Genomic DNA, 18,956 nt, shown 5'->3' with positions numbered 1-18,956 from the left:
GAAAAAGATAATAATAATGACGAAGATGAAAAAACAATTACATCATATTATCAGATTACGTATACACATGTGTGTTGTTTGCAGCAAAACTCTGCTGCGTCAAATATAATTTGTGTTTGTTTAAGAAATATATCCCTTGAAAACAAAAAAAAAAAAAATAATAAAAAAAATACTTTCAAGTACTCACTGTGTAGACGTATTATTAAAAATATCAAAATTAGGATTTATATCACTATTATTGCACCGTCGTTCGTCATTATTGTCGTAACTTGTAAAATACGTCATGTTGATATACCTAGTATATAATACATCTCTGGCTGGATAGATTTTTTCACCACCAAACCCACGTGTATTATACAGGCATTATATTGTATGCTCGATGCGGGTTTATTTACCAAAAAAGGCTCTTACATACCCGTCAAAATAATGTATGATAGATACACACTTTATTATTAATCGTATTTGTTTAACACGTTGAACCGATAAAGCATCGTGTTGTATTTTAAACATTTCTAATACTCGTATCAGGCATTTTATTTTTTTATTAAATATATTTTTAGTGAGTTTGTTGTAATAATTGTAGTTACCTATTTTTGTTTAAAAAGTGTATACCAAAACTGTCAATGTGAAATACTTTAATAACCAATGAAAACAAAGAAAAATATAAATCAAAATGATTTGTTCATCAACATATATGATATTATTATGATTGGTACCTAACCCTATAAGTTATAACCACATAAAGCATAGCGTGTCACTATATTTCTTTAGGTATTTTTGTGGTTATAGCAGGAGAAATCGATAAAATACAACACAAATAACAGTAGTTATTATATAAATTTGAAACTGCGTTGCCTCCGCAAATTTAAATCTTTTATTATACACAGAACAATACATAGAAGCTTTATAATGACCCTTACATTATTATGAAATGTGGATCTATATTTTCTTAAATACCAACCACGCAAAATCCACAAGGTCTCAATAGAACTGTGCTATATTATATAATATATAAATATACCTTCTATTTATGTATTTTTGATAAATGCACTTAGTCTGTTTCACCATTCACAATCAAAATAAATAAAGACAATATTATATCTCTTATACGTGTTAGGTTAATATAATATTTGTGGTATTAAAATGTGTTTTTGTAATTTAATAATTTTTATTATAATATTTGAAAATAATTATTAATTATTTATTTATTAATGCATTTAAAATTATGAAGTTCTAAACATATCTAAATAATCTAGAAAAAGAATGATGCTAATGATTATTGTAAAATAATTACGTATGTTAAAATATAAATAACAACTAAAAATGTTTTAATATTTAGATTTATACATCGTATAATATCTTTGATTATTTATATTAAATAAATAATTGTATGATTTATATTTTTAATTTAATGAAAAAAGAATTAAAAACTAATATGGAGTAACAATTAATGTATAAGTAAAAATACAATTTTAAGCATTTTATAATACGAGTATATTAAATACATTTTGAATTTATTTATATTTGAATACTTACTAGAAAACATATTTAAATAATTAATTCAGTACTTTTTTATTTGAGTATAGTTCATATGTATGTTTTTGATAAAACTATTACAATTATTGGTAATACACGACCGTGTGATAGATATTATACTATTATTAAACTTAGAAACTGGATTTAACTGTATTACTACATAGCATAACATACTGTTATTTTTAAGTTAATAATAAAATAATATCAATTATTAAAATATAATATATGTAAATTTAAAAATTTGTAGTATACATTTTGAAAAAAATATACATAATATTTCGTTATTTTTTTATTATTCCATATGGTTTTAGAAAATCAGATAACAAATATTTAATTTTTAAAAAAATTGTTAAATTTATTTTAATTATTGACTTATGAACTTCCATGAATAGCCATTTGATAAGCAAATAACCTAATTAAAATTCAAACAGTTTAATATTGATAAAGGTTAACAAAGTAATTAATTTTATTATGGTTCGTCTTAATTATCAGAAAAATTATGAAACTAAAAACGACTTAAATTATTAAATTAATACTTAACTTTAGACAAATAGTTAAATATTTTACTTAAATACATTGATTTTGTATTATATATATTACAGTGTATTGCGAAAACAGTGATAAATCAGGAAAATATAATGAAAATAACTACACTCAAAAACAAAAATTAAAAAATTACAGTCTTTGATTTTAAAATTTTTTAAATAATTTTATTCAGGAACCAAGTTTGAAAAAAGTACTGCTACAAAATAACAGTTTTTCTAGAACACTCAGTTTAATCAGTTTAACCAAAATTGGTCAAGATCATGCTAAAAATAAATATATTGTGTATAATTTTTCGCCGTTTAAAAAATAAGTTATATTTTATCATTTTTTCTTTGTTTAATATAGTAAGTAATTTTATGACGTATATAAACATATAGGATTATTATGTAAAATTTTTAATTTTTGTAATTCGTATAAATACTGGGACATTGACATTTGGTCTTAATGCACTAAGTAATATTGATTTTAGAATTCATTAAATATGTACAAATTATGAATATATGATAAATTTTAAAAAGCCAAGTTTTAAATACCTATCAAGTTATAAAATAAATATAATTTATTAATTAATTGCATTTTATAATTCATTAAATATCTGGATCCTAACCAAAAAATGCGTTTCACCAATATAGTAATGCAATGTTATTCATTTGTTAAAAGAACTAATATTTTATAATTTTACGTATTTGATTATTCGGGGAAATTATTAATTTAACATTAATTTTAGTATTTCCAGCAATCAAAAACATAAAATAACCTAAAGGTTTTAAAATTTGGTTTTTGAATAGAACACACACATATAATATGTTAAGCAGGCGTGTATTGTACTAATATGTTCAAACAGTTAAAAACAGCAAACAGCAATAAAAATTAATTATACTTAAAGTTTTTATTTATTATTTTATATTATTAAAAATATATTCATAAATTCGATTATTAATTAATTGAAATAAACAAATAATATGATATAATACAATTTCTAAAATATAATCGTTATAAAATTCTTTGAAAACATTTTAATTGTTATCACACATTATGAAAGTACGAAGTAAAGAAATGTGAATTGTTTAATAATATTTATAGAACAAATTATTATATAAATTATAAGTACCTATTTCAATTACTTTTATTATAGAATTTGTCACAAATAACGAGTATGATGTTAAACTAATATTGCAGGTACCCATTGTTCAAATAATAAATGAGATAAATCTACTTTTTTCATATTTAAATGTCAAATCTACTTGAGTAACACTAAAAATAAGTATATCGCACGAGTTTTTTTAACCATTTGAACTGACTATTTTTATGTTTGTCTTCAAACGCTGCAGTGTATATGGTTTAGAAGTTGCCAAAGAGTTCTCATAAATTATAAATCAATAGTTTAAGTTTATACATTTATAATCATCTGTGAACATTTATTAACGATAATTTTTTTTTAAACTTGAATTCGGTGTCGAGTGATGATAAAAAAAAAAAAACACCTCTGCCATTATATTATGATATATTATGTATCCTCTCTAGCTGTTTTAATCGTGGACCTTTAACTAATTAATATTTGTTTTTGTTACACTCAATGTTAAAAATCATATTTGTTTTTCAGCGTAAACCAAATAAAATATTTTAAGCGCATTTAATATTTTTTTTTTGATTTTTCAAATTGTAGTAGGTACTTACCTATTAAGGTTATTGTGTACATTGCATATTATAATGAAATACTATACTTATCGTTATAGTACTGTATATATTATATCCGGTATTGTTAAATATTTAAAATGCTAATATTAAGTGTACCTACTTAAGTACTACTAATTATAGTCATGAACAAGTAAACCAAATACATAACTACATATGGAATAGTCAGTATTGTCTCTTTTAAAAACGGATCATTTAACGGCTAACGTCATTCTTTCACCATGTTTAAAGAAACGTCTGAATTACGAAAAGAAAACGTATATAAATATATTGAAAAAAGTTAAAGTGCAGTAGTTAAATATACCATAGGTACGAGTATAGACTTTAGGTTCATGGCTAATAAAATAAACGAGTTTCAACATTTGCAGAGATGCTAGATGCATCATTTAATGTGGTTTTTTACTGGAATTGATCCATATTATCTTTTATATTTTTAAAATATGGTCTATCGTATTTGAGAAGATCTCCAAAATTAGTTACTTGATTTACATATGGTGGTTTTTGTATAATATTGTAAATAGTTTTATGTCACAAGACATAAATTATAATATATAGGTATAACAAATTAAATTATTACTCTCGGAAAATCGTGCTGTAAAATAGAAATATACATTTAGTGTAATTTATTCGGGTTTCACCTCTACCATTAATATTTAATAATAATAATACAATAATATTATAATAATTATTAAAATAACAATAATTACAGTGTTTTATTATGATTTACCGCTAACCGAAAATAATAATTATACTAAAATTGAATATTCAATAATTATTATTGTTACAGCGGACAAGCCGTATGCGACTATCACCCAATTTTCCGGACGTCAACCGATGGATTCGAAACCATCGAATTTTGCCGCAGCAGCAAGTCGCCGAAGTCATCACGCTCAACATCAAACGTATCAACACCATCAGTTACCGAACCGAAATCATTCAACAAGCATTAATTCACAGAATCATCACGTGGAATCTTCCACCGTCACGTTTAATGAGGGTAAGTGCAATAAAAAAAATTTAAGAAGTAGATTTTAATTAACACATACCTACCCTCTTCTCTGACGGTAATACGCATAAAAAAAAACAATCATGACGTTTCAACTGAAAAATTCTATATATAATATATGTATAAATATGTAGGTTATAATATATACTATAATGTACAGCATTGACAAATAAATTGCTTTTGACGTTTTGTTTTAAAAATTCAAGTTTTGAGAACCGTCTGAATTATTTTGTTTATAAGTCTAATTTTATACTCGAAGTAATTATTACCAAATTTAAATTTAAAAAAAAATTAGATACACGAGTTATTGTATAATATAATTTATTATACTTAGACACCATTATAGGTAGGTGTAATTGTGTAAATTATCTATGACATCAAATCGTTACGTTTGATATGAACAATTTTATTTCATGTTAATCTTATAAAACGATACGTTGTTCGTGGGATCGTACAACGATGATAACAAATAATATAAAAATAATAACAGAAGAGTGATTAATAATAATGAGTTTAGCTGGTACCTGGTATTTATTATGTAAATTAACCAATAAATCTGATAGCCAATAAAAGTTGAGTAAAATAGTGGATAATAAAAGCTCTCATTGATAATATTTGAAAGTCGAAAATCATAAGTTTCGGAAGCATGTACGTACGTACAAAATGAGCGTATAATTTTATAATTGTATAGGTACATGCATATTTATATCTTATTTATAATTATAGTTTTTTTTTTTTTTTTAATAGGATACATATTTTGTTATTTCAATAACATTTTTGAAAATATTTTCTTTTGTATAATTTTAATTCATTATAAAACAATATTAAAAATGAATACTTTTTAACGTTGTTATTTTTTCAAATGTTAATCTGAGCTTGGTTAAAACTGCATTTGCTTATATTTCTTAAACGATTTTCTGTACTATTTTCCTCGCACTCGTGGAAACTGCTAAAAGTTGATAAATGGTTTCTTCAATAAAAGTATGAAGATATTAAGTAGATACAAATTAGACTCGGTCTCCAATCGATATACTTGGTCTAATTTAAAATCGTTTAGCATTTTTACTGGAAATATTTTTCACAAAAAAAAGTAAAAATATTGCTCGTTTCACTTAAAATCTAAAACAGTAAAAACATAATATTATAATATATAATATTTTATTTGTAGACTACATTTATATTAAAAAATTTACTTAATTTTTGCTATGAAAAACAAATGTGATGATACAATAACTAAAAAAATTAAGTTTTCATCGTAAATTTTATGTTTTAAAATGATAAACTATTCATTTTAATTGCCTTGTAACTACGTAAGATTTATTTATACGAAATTAATTGACACTAAAAACCAAAAACGTAAATTAGATCATTTAAAATTCTTGACAAAAACGCCTATTTTAATAAGATACTCAAGCCAATTTTTCGCATATGAAATATGAATGATCATTATTGAGTTAATAACACGTTTCATAGGTATGAAAATTTAATGTGTTAAATAAATTAATGACGGCATTAAACAACTCATAGTGCACACATAAAATGTATATATTTTAAACTTTTCTTTGATTTTTTTTTTTTTTTTGTAATGACTATTTTAAAATTTTAAATATTGTATCAAGAAAATATTATTTTCTTTTTACAAGATGTTAATAAAAGTCATTCAAAGTTATATTTATCACTATATTATATAGAATAGATGGTAATAATTTTAAATTATACAACTTTAAATAAAAGCGCAATTTTATGAAACTGCATATTATATTATATGTGTGAACATTTCAAATGTACACAAAACAATAATAGGTATAACATAGAAATTATAATTTATTAATTTTATATAACAAAAATAAAACTAGGTACTTACTAAAATATAAATAGTATATAATTATGGCTTGGCGTAGACGTCATAAAGTATCTAAATTCTAAATAATTATTTATTTATTTTTGCGCGGTAAGTAATTTAATTAAGAGTTAATAGAATTTAATAATTAATAATGTAATAGTTATGTAATATATTATATTATTATGATAGAATTACCTAATTTAGTCAAAAAGATTAAAAATATAATAAATGAATTAATATAAATAATGGCTATCAGTTTGTATTCGACATCCGACCATGCAATAAGTGTGTGATTTTTTCGATTACGATTTATAGCTTTCTATAGCACGTTAATCTTTTCGGTGTCCAGTAGCCAGTAGGTAATATAATTTAATTATTATATAACATCTATATGCTGCACTTAATTTTTAACGAACAACAACATAACGGGCAACAATGCAATATGCATAAAAATGTTATATCCAATCGTACAAACTTAAATACTTTACCTAAAAAACTAACATGACGCCTAAACAAAAAAGTAACGCTTTATCTACGTTGATTCAATCATCATCAAACAAACCAAAATCAAAAATCTCTTCAATTCTTTTGTTGACTACTACCATCGTTGTGGTGGAAATTATTCCAAGAACTTCTTCCACCTCCACTACCACTAGCAATTTCTCACTACACATTGATATTAAGACTACTCCACTCCTTTCCATCTCATCTGCACTTCCTGCCAGTAACAAGCATGCCCCAACCACTATCGCTGTTTATACTAATTAGTAATTACAATACTTCTAGCAATATCCAAGCACAAATAATACATACTATTAGTTCCACAGTAAACAACACAGATAACAACATACGTTTTGCGTCCGCCGCTGCTATGGAAAATATATAGAGCGAAGAGCTATTATACTATAGCCGTTATAGTATTAACTATATTTAAGAGTATATTTTAGAAATTAAAAATGTAGTCTTACCCAAAATATTACATTTGTTTTGAGAATATTGAATAAACTTTTTTAGTATATTTTTATCTAGCAAACAAATATTAGATAACTTAATACAAACTACACAATTTATCAATATTAACAACCAAATTATATAAATATGTAGCAAAAAGATTTATTAAATATAATGCTTGCCCATCAATATCGACTAAGCAATTTTAGATGTCTTAAGAAATATGAAATAATTATGTTGCATTAAAGGCATTAATTTAGAAGACTATGGACATATAATAAGTTTTTGCTGTCAAATGTTCCTGAATCACGAAAATATTACAAAACTTCCCTGTTCATTATTAATTCATATCAAATCACATAGTCAAATCAGAAATTTTTTCACTGACGATAAAATAACTAAATCCTTGTTACTATGTAAATTTGTTGAAAACTAAACAACCAACCCCAAAAAAATACCAAAAATATATTGAATAGTAATCACTCCTTCAGTTTAATTGAAATAAACAAACTTTACCTAACCACCGAAAAATTAATGGAAGATATTCACCCTTCTATGTCACCTAATCTAAAACTAAAACTAAACCAAACAATTATAGACTGATTCAATAAAGCCAAGCTTACTTCGTCAATCAAGAATACTTATGACGAAATCCATAACTTTCCACCAAACGAAATTTATAAAATACTTATGTTCATTTCAACGTCTTCAGTTTCTTCTCATCCATTCACCGAATAATTACATTTTTTCTATGATAATCCTATAAATAAGGAAAAAAAATCATTAAAAAGCTAAAATACGATTGCGATTAAATTCGCCCAACTGACAAGGAAATCTCTCTAAAAAATGATTAAAACCAGCTGTAGAATTTTTCACAGCCAATGACCTATTGCCAATCATATTTTAAATTCAAATTTAATACATTCTAGATAATTTCACAAACAAATAAATGAATATTTGTTGAATAAAATTATAAAGTTCGGTGAATAGCTAATGATAGATTACCTAAACACGCCTAGAAAATCTATCAAGTCTATGCAATATGGAAAAAATACTCCTCCAGTTCATAAGAGGCAAAATACACTTTAATATTGTATAAAAAGGAAAACAACATCAAACTACATATAAGTCATATAGCTCTATTTAAACAAATACTTAAAACTATTAAACTAGCGAGTTCACTCCAAACAGTCAACATATTAATTACCAACAACTCCTTTCGGTTAGGTACTATACTATACTTCTATAATAGTACTCGAAATTTTGGATATCGCGATTGGAAGTGCACGGATGTGTATCATAGAAAGTTATTCTGAAAATTTGGTCAATTTTGTATTCTATTATTTCATTAAATTTACAGACTTTGACGATCCATCTAATGATATTAAATAACTCAAGATATCATCACATCATAATATATTACACAGATAAGTTTTAAATAACAATTTATGCTTACCCAATATTGTATCATAGTTTCTTTTCATCAAGTCATTGAAAACTAAATTATATAACATATTAATGGTTTATTTCAACAATCTCATGATAATTTTATGTTAAAAATAACGAGAAAATAAATATTTACTTAATTTTGAATTATTTAAATTAATTTCAAATATTTATAAAGAAAACAAATTTTGATTGCCACAAAAATAAATAAAAACAATATTTATTTTTCAAATTTAATCTACATATGTAATTATAAATATTTATTTTCTATCTGTAAAATAATATAAATAATTGAAATTTGATAAGCAAATAATAAAATAAATAAATACAACTTCTAAAATGACTATTGTAATAGCATAATATATATAATATATATTTGTTAAGATAGTAATCACTGGAAAACTGTTCACATTTAGAGCCAACGTCCTATTGATATTGACTTGCACATTTTTAATATAATACATAATGTAACAATAATATATGTATTCTAAACATTTTGAGAAATCTGAAACACAATGTTTGTTTAATAAGCACTCAAGATTAAAATATCTATCAGTAATTAGGCAAACCGAGATTTATTTGTATAGTTTTTGAAAAAAATAAAATCGGATGAAATAACTAAAATTATTATAAATTTACAAACTAAGTATGGTGGTTTTAGTAAATATAATAGTGTTATATTTCTTAGTGAGTTGATATCCATTAAATTTTCATTAAATGATTTTAATGATACACGATTTCGCTCTTATATATTTTTGCGGGTAATGGTATGGTACATGGGGCACTTAAGGACAATGACCTAGCCCCTTATTGATTCTACTGTTTCAAATGCATGTACGTAATATTATCAACACTTTTTTTATCCTCAACATATTTATAGATTGCATAGGTGAAAGAAGACACAACATATTAAAATGTTTTAAATAGTATTAAATGTCATGATTATATTTTAATATTAGACGATCTCCAAACAAATATTACCTGAATATTATTTTTTACAAAATGCATTTAACATAGTAACAATTAAATTAGAATAAAAGAAATAAATAGATTGTGATTCTCAAACAGTAATATTTATCTATTTAATTAAAATATTTAAAAATTATTACATAACTTAAATCTACATATTTATTCGTGAGTTTCGCTTATATTTTATGTATAAATGTATAATGCTCATGGTTTAGTCGTATGAAACAGTTTAAGTACAATAAATCAAGGTGTTTTAAATTTGATATAGAAACTGTTTTCATCGATAGTTTCATAATAAATAGCTTACAGTTTAATTAAAATTATTTTTTAGATTTTAATTCATCATATGTATATATTATCTTTAAAGTATTATTTTATTTTTATAGATGAATACACAAAGATTACAACGCCTAGACAAGACGTGTTGTTCAAAAAAGGTTACTTGGGAAGACGTAAGCACAATAGTGTACCAGTTATTACTGAAGCTTTAAATGAAAATGAAGGTCAGTAACATTAAATCAAAACAATAATTTTATAGAACAAATTTGTAATCGATATAAATATAACTATGCGTTTTAGACGGCGTTTCAATTGATATCAACCCTTTGGATGAGTTTTGTGCTCACGGCGAATATATTGACCCATCTATGATGTATATTCTTAGTGGTACGTAATGATTATGAATTATGGTATTTAATTACTACATACATTTATTATGTTGAAATAAACGTCGTTAAAAATGACTTTTTATTGATTATTATTTGTATTATAAATTATTAAACTAATATTAAATAAATTAACTATAACATAAGATAATATTTAATTATTATTTATACATGGATAATAAACCATTTATTTATCATTTTTCATTGATAAAATATTTGATCCATTGACGAATAAATGTAATTAATAATGTTCTTAAGCATTTTATATTGTAATTTAAATATGCAACCAAATAAGAAACTGTAGTTTCACAAGAGTTTTACTTATGGTTAAACATTTGTAGCTCATTCAATCCAAGATGTACACGTGCTTGTTATTTATCTTTTTTTAATCTTAAGTATTTACCTACTTAATAGGATATAAATTTAATATTTATTCATTTTAAAGAACCTACATTTTTATTTTTGTAGATATAAAATGCACTTATACCTCAAAATCTAACATCTATCATAAATATAAGAAAATTGAACTAATGTAATAGTTTATAGTGACGCTGCTTAAAAGTATTCACAGAAATGAAACTAACCATTTTGTAGAATTTAATTCTACGTTTGAAAATCAAAAAAATCTCATTTTATACACAAATAACTATTTTCTATCACGAATAAGTACAGCGCGTTAAAATGGAACGGTAGGTACACAATAAAAACGACAAAATAACTATTAGGTACTCAATAATTTAAAGAGAGATTTTTTTGTCCAATTATTTTAATTAAATATCATGAGGTTCATTTAATCCTAGTACAATATGATATGTTTTTAACCAACGAAATAGAAGTAATATACTTAAGCGATTTTTGTTGAAACCTCAGGTGGCGGGTACGAGATCTACGATCCGTACACTGGTAATGTGACTAGGCTGATGGGGCCGCCACCGGGTCACTATCCGCCGGTTGGACATCCGATGCTAGCGGCGATGTACCAGCCGATACCAATGCAACACGTTGACTGGTATAACCCTTCAAACGCAACTTCCGACTGGATATCAGGGGGTGCCGTATACCAGCCGAATAACAGACAGAATAAGAAATCAACGACTGCTGATACTCAGCAGGTAAAAATCTATTATATTTTAATCTTGTTATCGGTCTTTGATTACCTTCGGCCACCACAATTCTTTCGAATAGTGAAATTTTAGATTTTTATGGTCTATATAATCGGCGCAAAGCTTGCACGCAAACGATAACTGCTAGAAACAGTCTACTTGGAAACTCATCATTATACTTTACGATTATTTATATTTTAAATATTAAAATAAATTTTAAATTTATCACAGAACAACAGTACTCAGAGTTCAGAAGTGGGCATCGGTGCCCAGGAATCAAGTCTGGATGATCAGCAGAATGTATATCAGTCATCGCAGCCATATAATATATACCCTGGATATATGTTTGGCGCTGCTCTGTACAATTATAATGGTGAGTAAAAAACAACCTTGAAAAAAAATATTTCTGCTTATCATTTATTTGGTAAAAAAAGTTTGATGAATAAAAGATATATATATATATATAGATAACAATAAATGGAGATAGTAAGCGTATCACAATATTATTAGTATACGATGCTCTTGCAGTATAGTTATATAATTATTATATCCTCTTACTATTTGCATACAATTAAAACTTCTTTAATGTAAAAGATTTCAAAATTATTTTTATGATACCTAAATATTGTAAACATATACTAACTGTCTGATATGTGAGATGTTTATCAGTTTCGTTAACAAGTAAATGGTATTAGGTAATAATCATATTATTAAGTACTTATCAACGAAACACAACGATCGGCGATGATGATGACCTGAATATTATTAACTTATAGTTCATGTCCATTTAGATTACGTACAAGCCATTGCCAAACATTCCATACGTCTAATTTAACTTTGGCTTCGATAGCCAGAAAATATGCTGGTACATAACTTACATCCCGACGATTAGCACATAGCCATAATAATATTAGGTGATGAATGTTACCAATCAATATCACAGCTCCCGACATCATGACATAGACAACGTGTCTATTCTTCTCATTATTTCCTGTTTGAACTCGACGCCAAGTTTTCCCGTTTCAGCCTGAGTTTATTTTATTCATATTTATGAATGTTGGATGAAATGAACACGGTGTTTTTTAACCAGTCTTATTGTTCTTTATTCTATATGATGTAATGGAATGGGGCCAAAAGGCATAATTTCAAATTACTATTTTTATAACTGGCGTTTTTATTATAACTTGATGGAAGGTGAATTTGTACACGTACACATTTATGAAAATAATTTACTAGTTTAAAATCACAGAAACGATAAACGATTTTTAATTTGCGTTGTTAATGAGTTAGTTGTGATTTCTAAACATTATCAACTATTACAATCTTAATCTCTATTTTAGTATATTTTATTACTATATTACATCACACACTAAATAATTATGACATATTTTGCCTTTTTATTGTATACACATAATTGTATATTACATAAGTAATATGTATAAACACAATTTAGTAGATTGAAAATGCAAAGAATATTCAATATCTGTTAACTCTATTTGATTGAACAGAAATATTTTTTGGCTCAGTTTATTATGTATTAATAGATTTTCATGAGGTGAGACATAAAAAAATTGATTTTAAAAATTATGTATATTTTTATATGCATGCTTAATATATTACTATGTAAATACCGTACATAGGTATTGAATATATTTTTATTTAATTATCGTTTAGAAGTCACAAATAAATAAGGTATTTTTTTTTTAATCTATAAGTAATTTAAAAGCCTTTTTGTTTATTGGACGAAATATAATATTTTATTATTTGATAAATTAGAATTTTAGAGTAAAAAGTTAAAAATAAATAAACATTGAATATAATAAAATGTAACTCGATTAATTAAATCCAATTTTGTGAAATTTTTATCAATATAGATAAATTTATTGTTAATTATAGGTGTAAACATTCAAGTTCCACAGACTCAGTCACCTCCTTCTCCTTCAATTAGTTGTGATTACACTAATGGAAAACGACGAAAGAAAAAAAAGCGCAGAAAGCGAGGAGACGTAAGTATCTTTACACAAAACTTAACTCAGTAAAAATACTCAAAAACTAACTCATGTCGAATCAATTAGATTAAAATATTTCATCAATTTTAAGTTAAATTATAGGTACTTATAATATGCATGTATTACATTTACAAATATAATGCAACTTAAGTAATTTTTTTCATTGCACACTATAACTAAGCTATTTTAAACATTTTAATTTACTATAATGTTCTGTTAAATTTTATTATTTAAAAATAAAAGTAAATTGACATTCCACTAGGAACAAGTGATGCGGAAATAACTCACAATTGACATTTTAAAAATAAAAAAATAGAATTAGTTACTCTGGCAATCACCAACACTATTTAAACATAAAAGAATTAAAGGTAAAAGGTCAATAATGTGGTTTAAAAATAAATTTATGCTATGAGAACGTCTGTCGTAGTATTCGGTATCAAATAGCAATTATTTATATTTTTAACCAGGGTGATCCAATCCGCGACCCTTAAAGCCCTTATTTTTTGTCCCTTTCCCCTAGAAGATTTATATTTAAAAAAAAAATCACAATAATTTAATGACAAAATTGTAATATGACTATATGACGTATACTTTTTAAATTTTATAGTATTATAGTATAAAACATAGGTATAATGAGTAATGTTCAAAACCATGATTCACTACATAGGTATTGTATTTGTATAGCAGACATAGTGAAACCTTAATTTTTCTCTTGAAATTTTGTCATTATTTAATTTTTTTTTTTGTTATTAAGTACGTATAATTGTGAATCGGCATTTCCTAGAGTGAATTTAATAAAATCTAAATCAAGAAACCGTATTGAAAATTCATCTTTAGAATTGTTTTTCAGATTAACTGCCACAAGGTGTTCAATTGATATTGAAAAATTGGTTTCTAAGAAACAATGCCATCACATTATAGTTTTTAAATCTAAATTCTAAATTTTAAATTTATGTAACCTAATTATCATAACTATATGTTAATATTAATATGTGATGCTTTAATTAATGCATTATATAATATTAAAAAAAAAAAAAAAATTAAATATATTAAATAATAATACCATTTTTTTTTTTTTTGCGGCCCTCGGTGTTTTTATGAAAGTGTAACATGGCCCGCAAACTACAAAAGATTGGACACCCTATTTTAAACCATAATATAAATATGATGAAATTGAAATAGCTATGTTATTAAAAAACTAAATAAAAATTGGATTGCAATTATTATACTAGAGATTTAGAAAAATTAAGTGACTCTGCCTAGTTAAAAATTAAATCAATAAACACGTATACTTAAATTTATGGAATAAAAGTTCAATAAATATTATTTCTTCTTCTAAATTTATTAGTATTTATTTTAAACCTTTTTTTATTAGTTACATTAGAATTTAAATAAATCAAAATTTTTTTTTATAATCTGTGAACTAAATTGTATTATGTACTAATGTACGGATACAGATAGATTTAGACAAGAGTAGACATAAAAAGGTAACATACCTATTATTTATTAAATTACATAAACAATAATTTAAAATAATATTTAGAAATTTAAACAATGTTAGAATAAAATATTAATTGTATTGTTTTATAGAAATCTTTAGTTTTTAAGATTTAAATCATAAATCGATTGATTAACTAAAAATAATTAATGCATTTATTTAAGAAATTTCTAATATTTATATTATTTTTAGGTAACTGATGAATACTCAGATTCTAGTTCAGAAGAACAAAAAAGTCAATCGGGTGCTAGTTGTGACCTCGTACTGGACTCAGAAAAGACCTCTGATTCGGGTGTGCTAACAAACAATAGTGGTGGTTCAACGCCAGTGAATGTCATACCCGTTCAGTTGTCCCACAGCGCTACACCATTCCATATGGAATGTCCACCACCGTTTGAAATATTGCACGGAACACCGATCCTCGTTCATCATCATCCGGATCAAATAGCTGCATATTACCAACCGATACCACAATATGCGGAACAATCAGCCCCAATCGGTTACCAGGTTATACCAGAAGAACAAGCTGAAGTAGCAGAGATCATTGATGACCAACCGGATGCCGAACCAGCTCCTAGCTATTCAGCAGAAAACTCCGACTCAGGCATTAGCTCTCCAAACAGTGAAGTAATGATCAAAGCGTCGACAGAAAATAAACATGAAAAACCACAAGCTGTTAATGGTAACAGTGGACAACCGTCGACTAAAAAAAGTAGGAATAAGAAGAGTAAACAGCGAGATAAAACTATAACAGAATCAGTTATTAAGACAAAGAGTAAAGACTTGCCGAAAAACCAACATGAAGGAAGTAAGAAATCATCAAAAATCGCTAAAGAACCAGCCATTATAAAAAAATTAAATGCCAAAAAGAACAAATCTAAACCAGAACATGAAAAGTTAGAAACTACAAAACCACTTAAAGAAGAACAATTGAAAGTAGAAATAGAAAATATTTCAGAAGAAATTATTCAGTTATCAATCAGTCCGGAGACGGAGTGGATACAAGAAGAAGAATTTTGTTCGTTGGAGTGTACTCCCAGATCTACGACAGATAATATTCATTTTCAATTTACCAAGACACAATCGCTTGATTCATGTGAGTCTGTGGAAGAGGAAACGTTTGCGACGGCGGTGAACACCGGTAATTCTGATACGGAGAACGAAATCAGGCAAGACGAAGTTGGAAAACTAGAATTGGCATCACCTATCAATACAGCAATCCCGGGACCGATTACAGAAGCTGTAACGAAATGGTTAAATGATCAGGGCGGCTTAATGTTATCCCCATGTTTAAATGATTCAAATGATTCAGGCACTGATGATGGTGAACTCAGCGAATACGACGATTTCGAAGAACACTTAAGTACAACTAGTCCAAAAAACGTGCAAGGCAACCCTTACCCTGCGCTGTCTCGTAGTGACGGGTCAAGGGTTGCTGGTTCTTCATCTCACGATCAACGACAAAGCGGTCTTATATCCAGTGGCATATGTTGTTTAACTCAATAATTATTTAGACAAGGTCATTATATTTAAAACAATATATACATTGTAATTATTTACGATAAAACCTGTACAAAAAAAAAAAAAAAAGTAATACGATAAGGACACTACTTACAGGGCATGAAAAATTCACATACAATGGCCGACCTCTTGAAAATTAGGCCCTTTGTACAGTTCCTCAGGCATACATTAAAAAATAACAAATTAATCACTTCTTTTAATAGTCTTTTTTAATATATTTCATTCTAAGTTAAGTTTTCAATGCTATAAGAAAAGAAAAATTTGCATTTAAATTCTTTTTAAATGATTATGTTTAGGTCGTTTCATTATTCATATAATGCAAATTTTTCTTTCATTTTTATAAACCATGGAAATTTGGTGTAATTATGAGACTGCTTTTTGGATCTCCTCTTCAGGAGTAATTTGTTAATAAGTTCATTTTAAAATTTGTTAATCGTTATCATTAAAATAAAATATTTTTGTCGTTAACAATCAAGGTTAAAATGGCATAAAAATTAAATATATAATATAGTTAAAAGAAATATTGTTATCTTTGATTCGCATATTTAAATGGATATGAATGGGTTCAGTATCTTTTATCTAAATACAAATTATTGAAATGTTTCATTAACAGTCTGCATGTTATAATATAACACTGTTATTTTTGTAATGTTTATTACCTAAAGGCTATAATTTATTACTCGTAATTGCAGAGATCAAATTAATTTTATTTAAAAATATAATAAATTTGGATTTACTACTTTTCCCTGCTACTCCCAACATCGATTTTTAAAATTTACTGTTTGTTTTAAATAATGGATTTGTACACAAGCTATTATTTAATATTTGAGAATATATATATATATGTATATATATATATTAATATTTTGGAGGATGAGGTTATAGAGTTCCATTAAAAGTCATTAATGTGTAATTTGAAAAAAAAATTACTTAATTATCTTGTATTGAGATTTACTAGGTATTAACAATCTCAGTAACGCTCAACTACTTATTTCAAACCTTTATATAATATATTATACACAAAATACCTAACTTATTGATTATTTTATTTAGATTCTGAAATGGTCCGATTGACCATCAAAATTAGGTGTATCTAATAGGTACTATAATTTAGAATACTTAGTGTTTAATTTATAATAAGTAGTACATAAGATACCAAATAGTAATAAAAGTAGCCGATAACAACGGTACTGTCTGAATTTGGTGCTTATACTTAAAAAAAAAAATGATATTACAATTTTAGTTTAACTCTAATAATATATAGTTAATATATAAAAGTTGATATAATAATACAAATTAAACATTATTAGTTAAATTGTTTGGGTGATATTTAAATATGCATAGAATGAGGCTGCCTGGATTTTACTGTTGTGTTATTTATAGAAATTTAATTTGTTATGAAACATTTAATAATTGGTTTAGGGTGTTCCAAATGTATACAGTGTTTTTATAAAACATTATTTTTTCTAAAACAATATTATGATTAATATTTTTTATGATATGCAAATGTTTAGTTTTTAAAAAGTACATATTAATAATGCAAATTCCCTTCCTCATATCCATAACTTTGTTCTTAAATAAATGGGTATGTTTACTTACATGTAAAATTAACTTATACAAAAAAAAAAATATGATGTCTTGATGTTTACTCACTCTTACAGATTTTTCAAGCTATACTCGTTATAGTTTTAAAGATTTTAATGCACAGTTATTACAAAAGTTATTTCAAAATAAAATTGGTTGTACTTCATGCATCAATAAATACAACTTAAGGCGTTGTTAATATGTAAGTTAGGATAATATTAATAGTAAAAATACATGTATGGCCATTTTTAATTTTTATTCTGTTAAATATTTAGAAAATATGTTATACAATTATAACTTTTTTTTAGTAGCCCGTTATTATTGTTATTTAACAACAATATTTTTATCTTATTGGTGATGTAGTTATTAAAAATGTATTAGATATAATAGTATGTATTGCTGAGTTATTAATATAATTTGAAGTAAAATAATGTATTTAGCAGTTTACTTACACATAAAGAGAACAGTCGATAATATTGTAGGTATGACAACAAATAAATGTATACATACATGTAATTTTCAAAAATCATTGTTATGATATGGTCCGATAAGTTAAAATCGATTTTAAATTATATTACCAACCT

General features: G+C 25.4%; 1 protein-coding gene across 1 annotated transcript in view; it reads left to right on the top strand.

Annotated features, from left to right (window-relative positions):
* LOC112603792 overlaps positions 1-16,886 on the top strand; it is a 34,236-nt gene extending 17,350 nt beyond the window's left edge. The window contains exons 2-8 of the mRNA XM_025352539.1: positions 4,565-4,774; positions 10,379-10,495; positions 10,572-10,658; positions 11,528-11,769; positions 11,992-12,133; positions 13,657-13,766; positions 15,460-16,886. Of these exons, the coding sequence (XP_025208324.1) occupies positions 4,565-4,774; positions 10,379-10,495; positions 10,572-10,658; positions 11,528-11,769; positions 11,992-12,133; positions 13,657-13,766; positions 15,460-16,773 (2,222 nt within the window). The 3' untranslated portion in view covers positions 16,774-16,886. The remainder of the gene's footprint in view (positions 1-4,564; positions 4,775-10,378; positions 10,496-10,571; positions 10,659-11,527; positions 11,770-11,991; positions 12,134-13,656; positions 13,767-15,459) is intronic.
* The last annotated feature ends 2,070 nt before the right edge of the window (positions 16,887-18,956 follow it).

Source organism: Melanaphis sacchari, unplaced genomic scaffold, assembly GCF_002803265.2.
Source record: "Melanaphis sacchari strain LSU unplaced genomic scaffold, SCAv2.0 Contig111_pilon_pilon, whole genome shotgun sequence".
NCBI lineage: Eukaryota > Metazoa > Arthropoda > Insecta > Hemiptera > Aphididae > Melanaphis > Melanaphis sacchari.
Note: the sequence above shows the minus strand (reverse complement) of the source record. Positions and strands in the feature narration are given on the sequence as shown.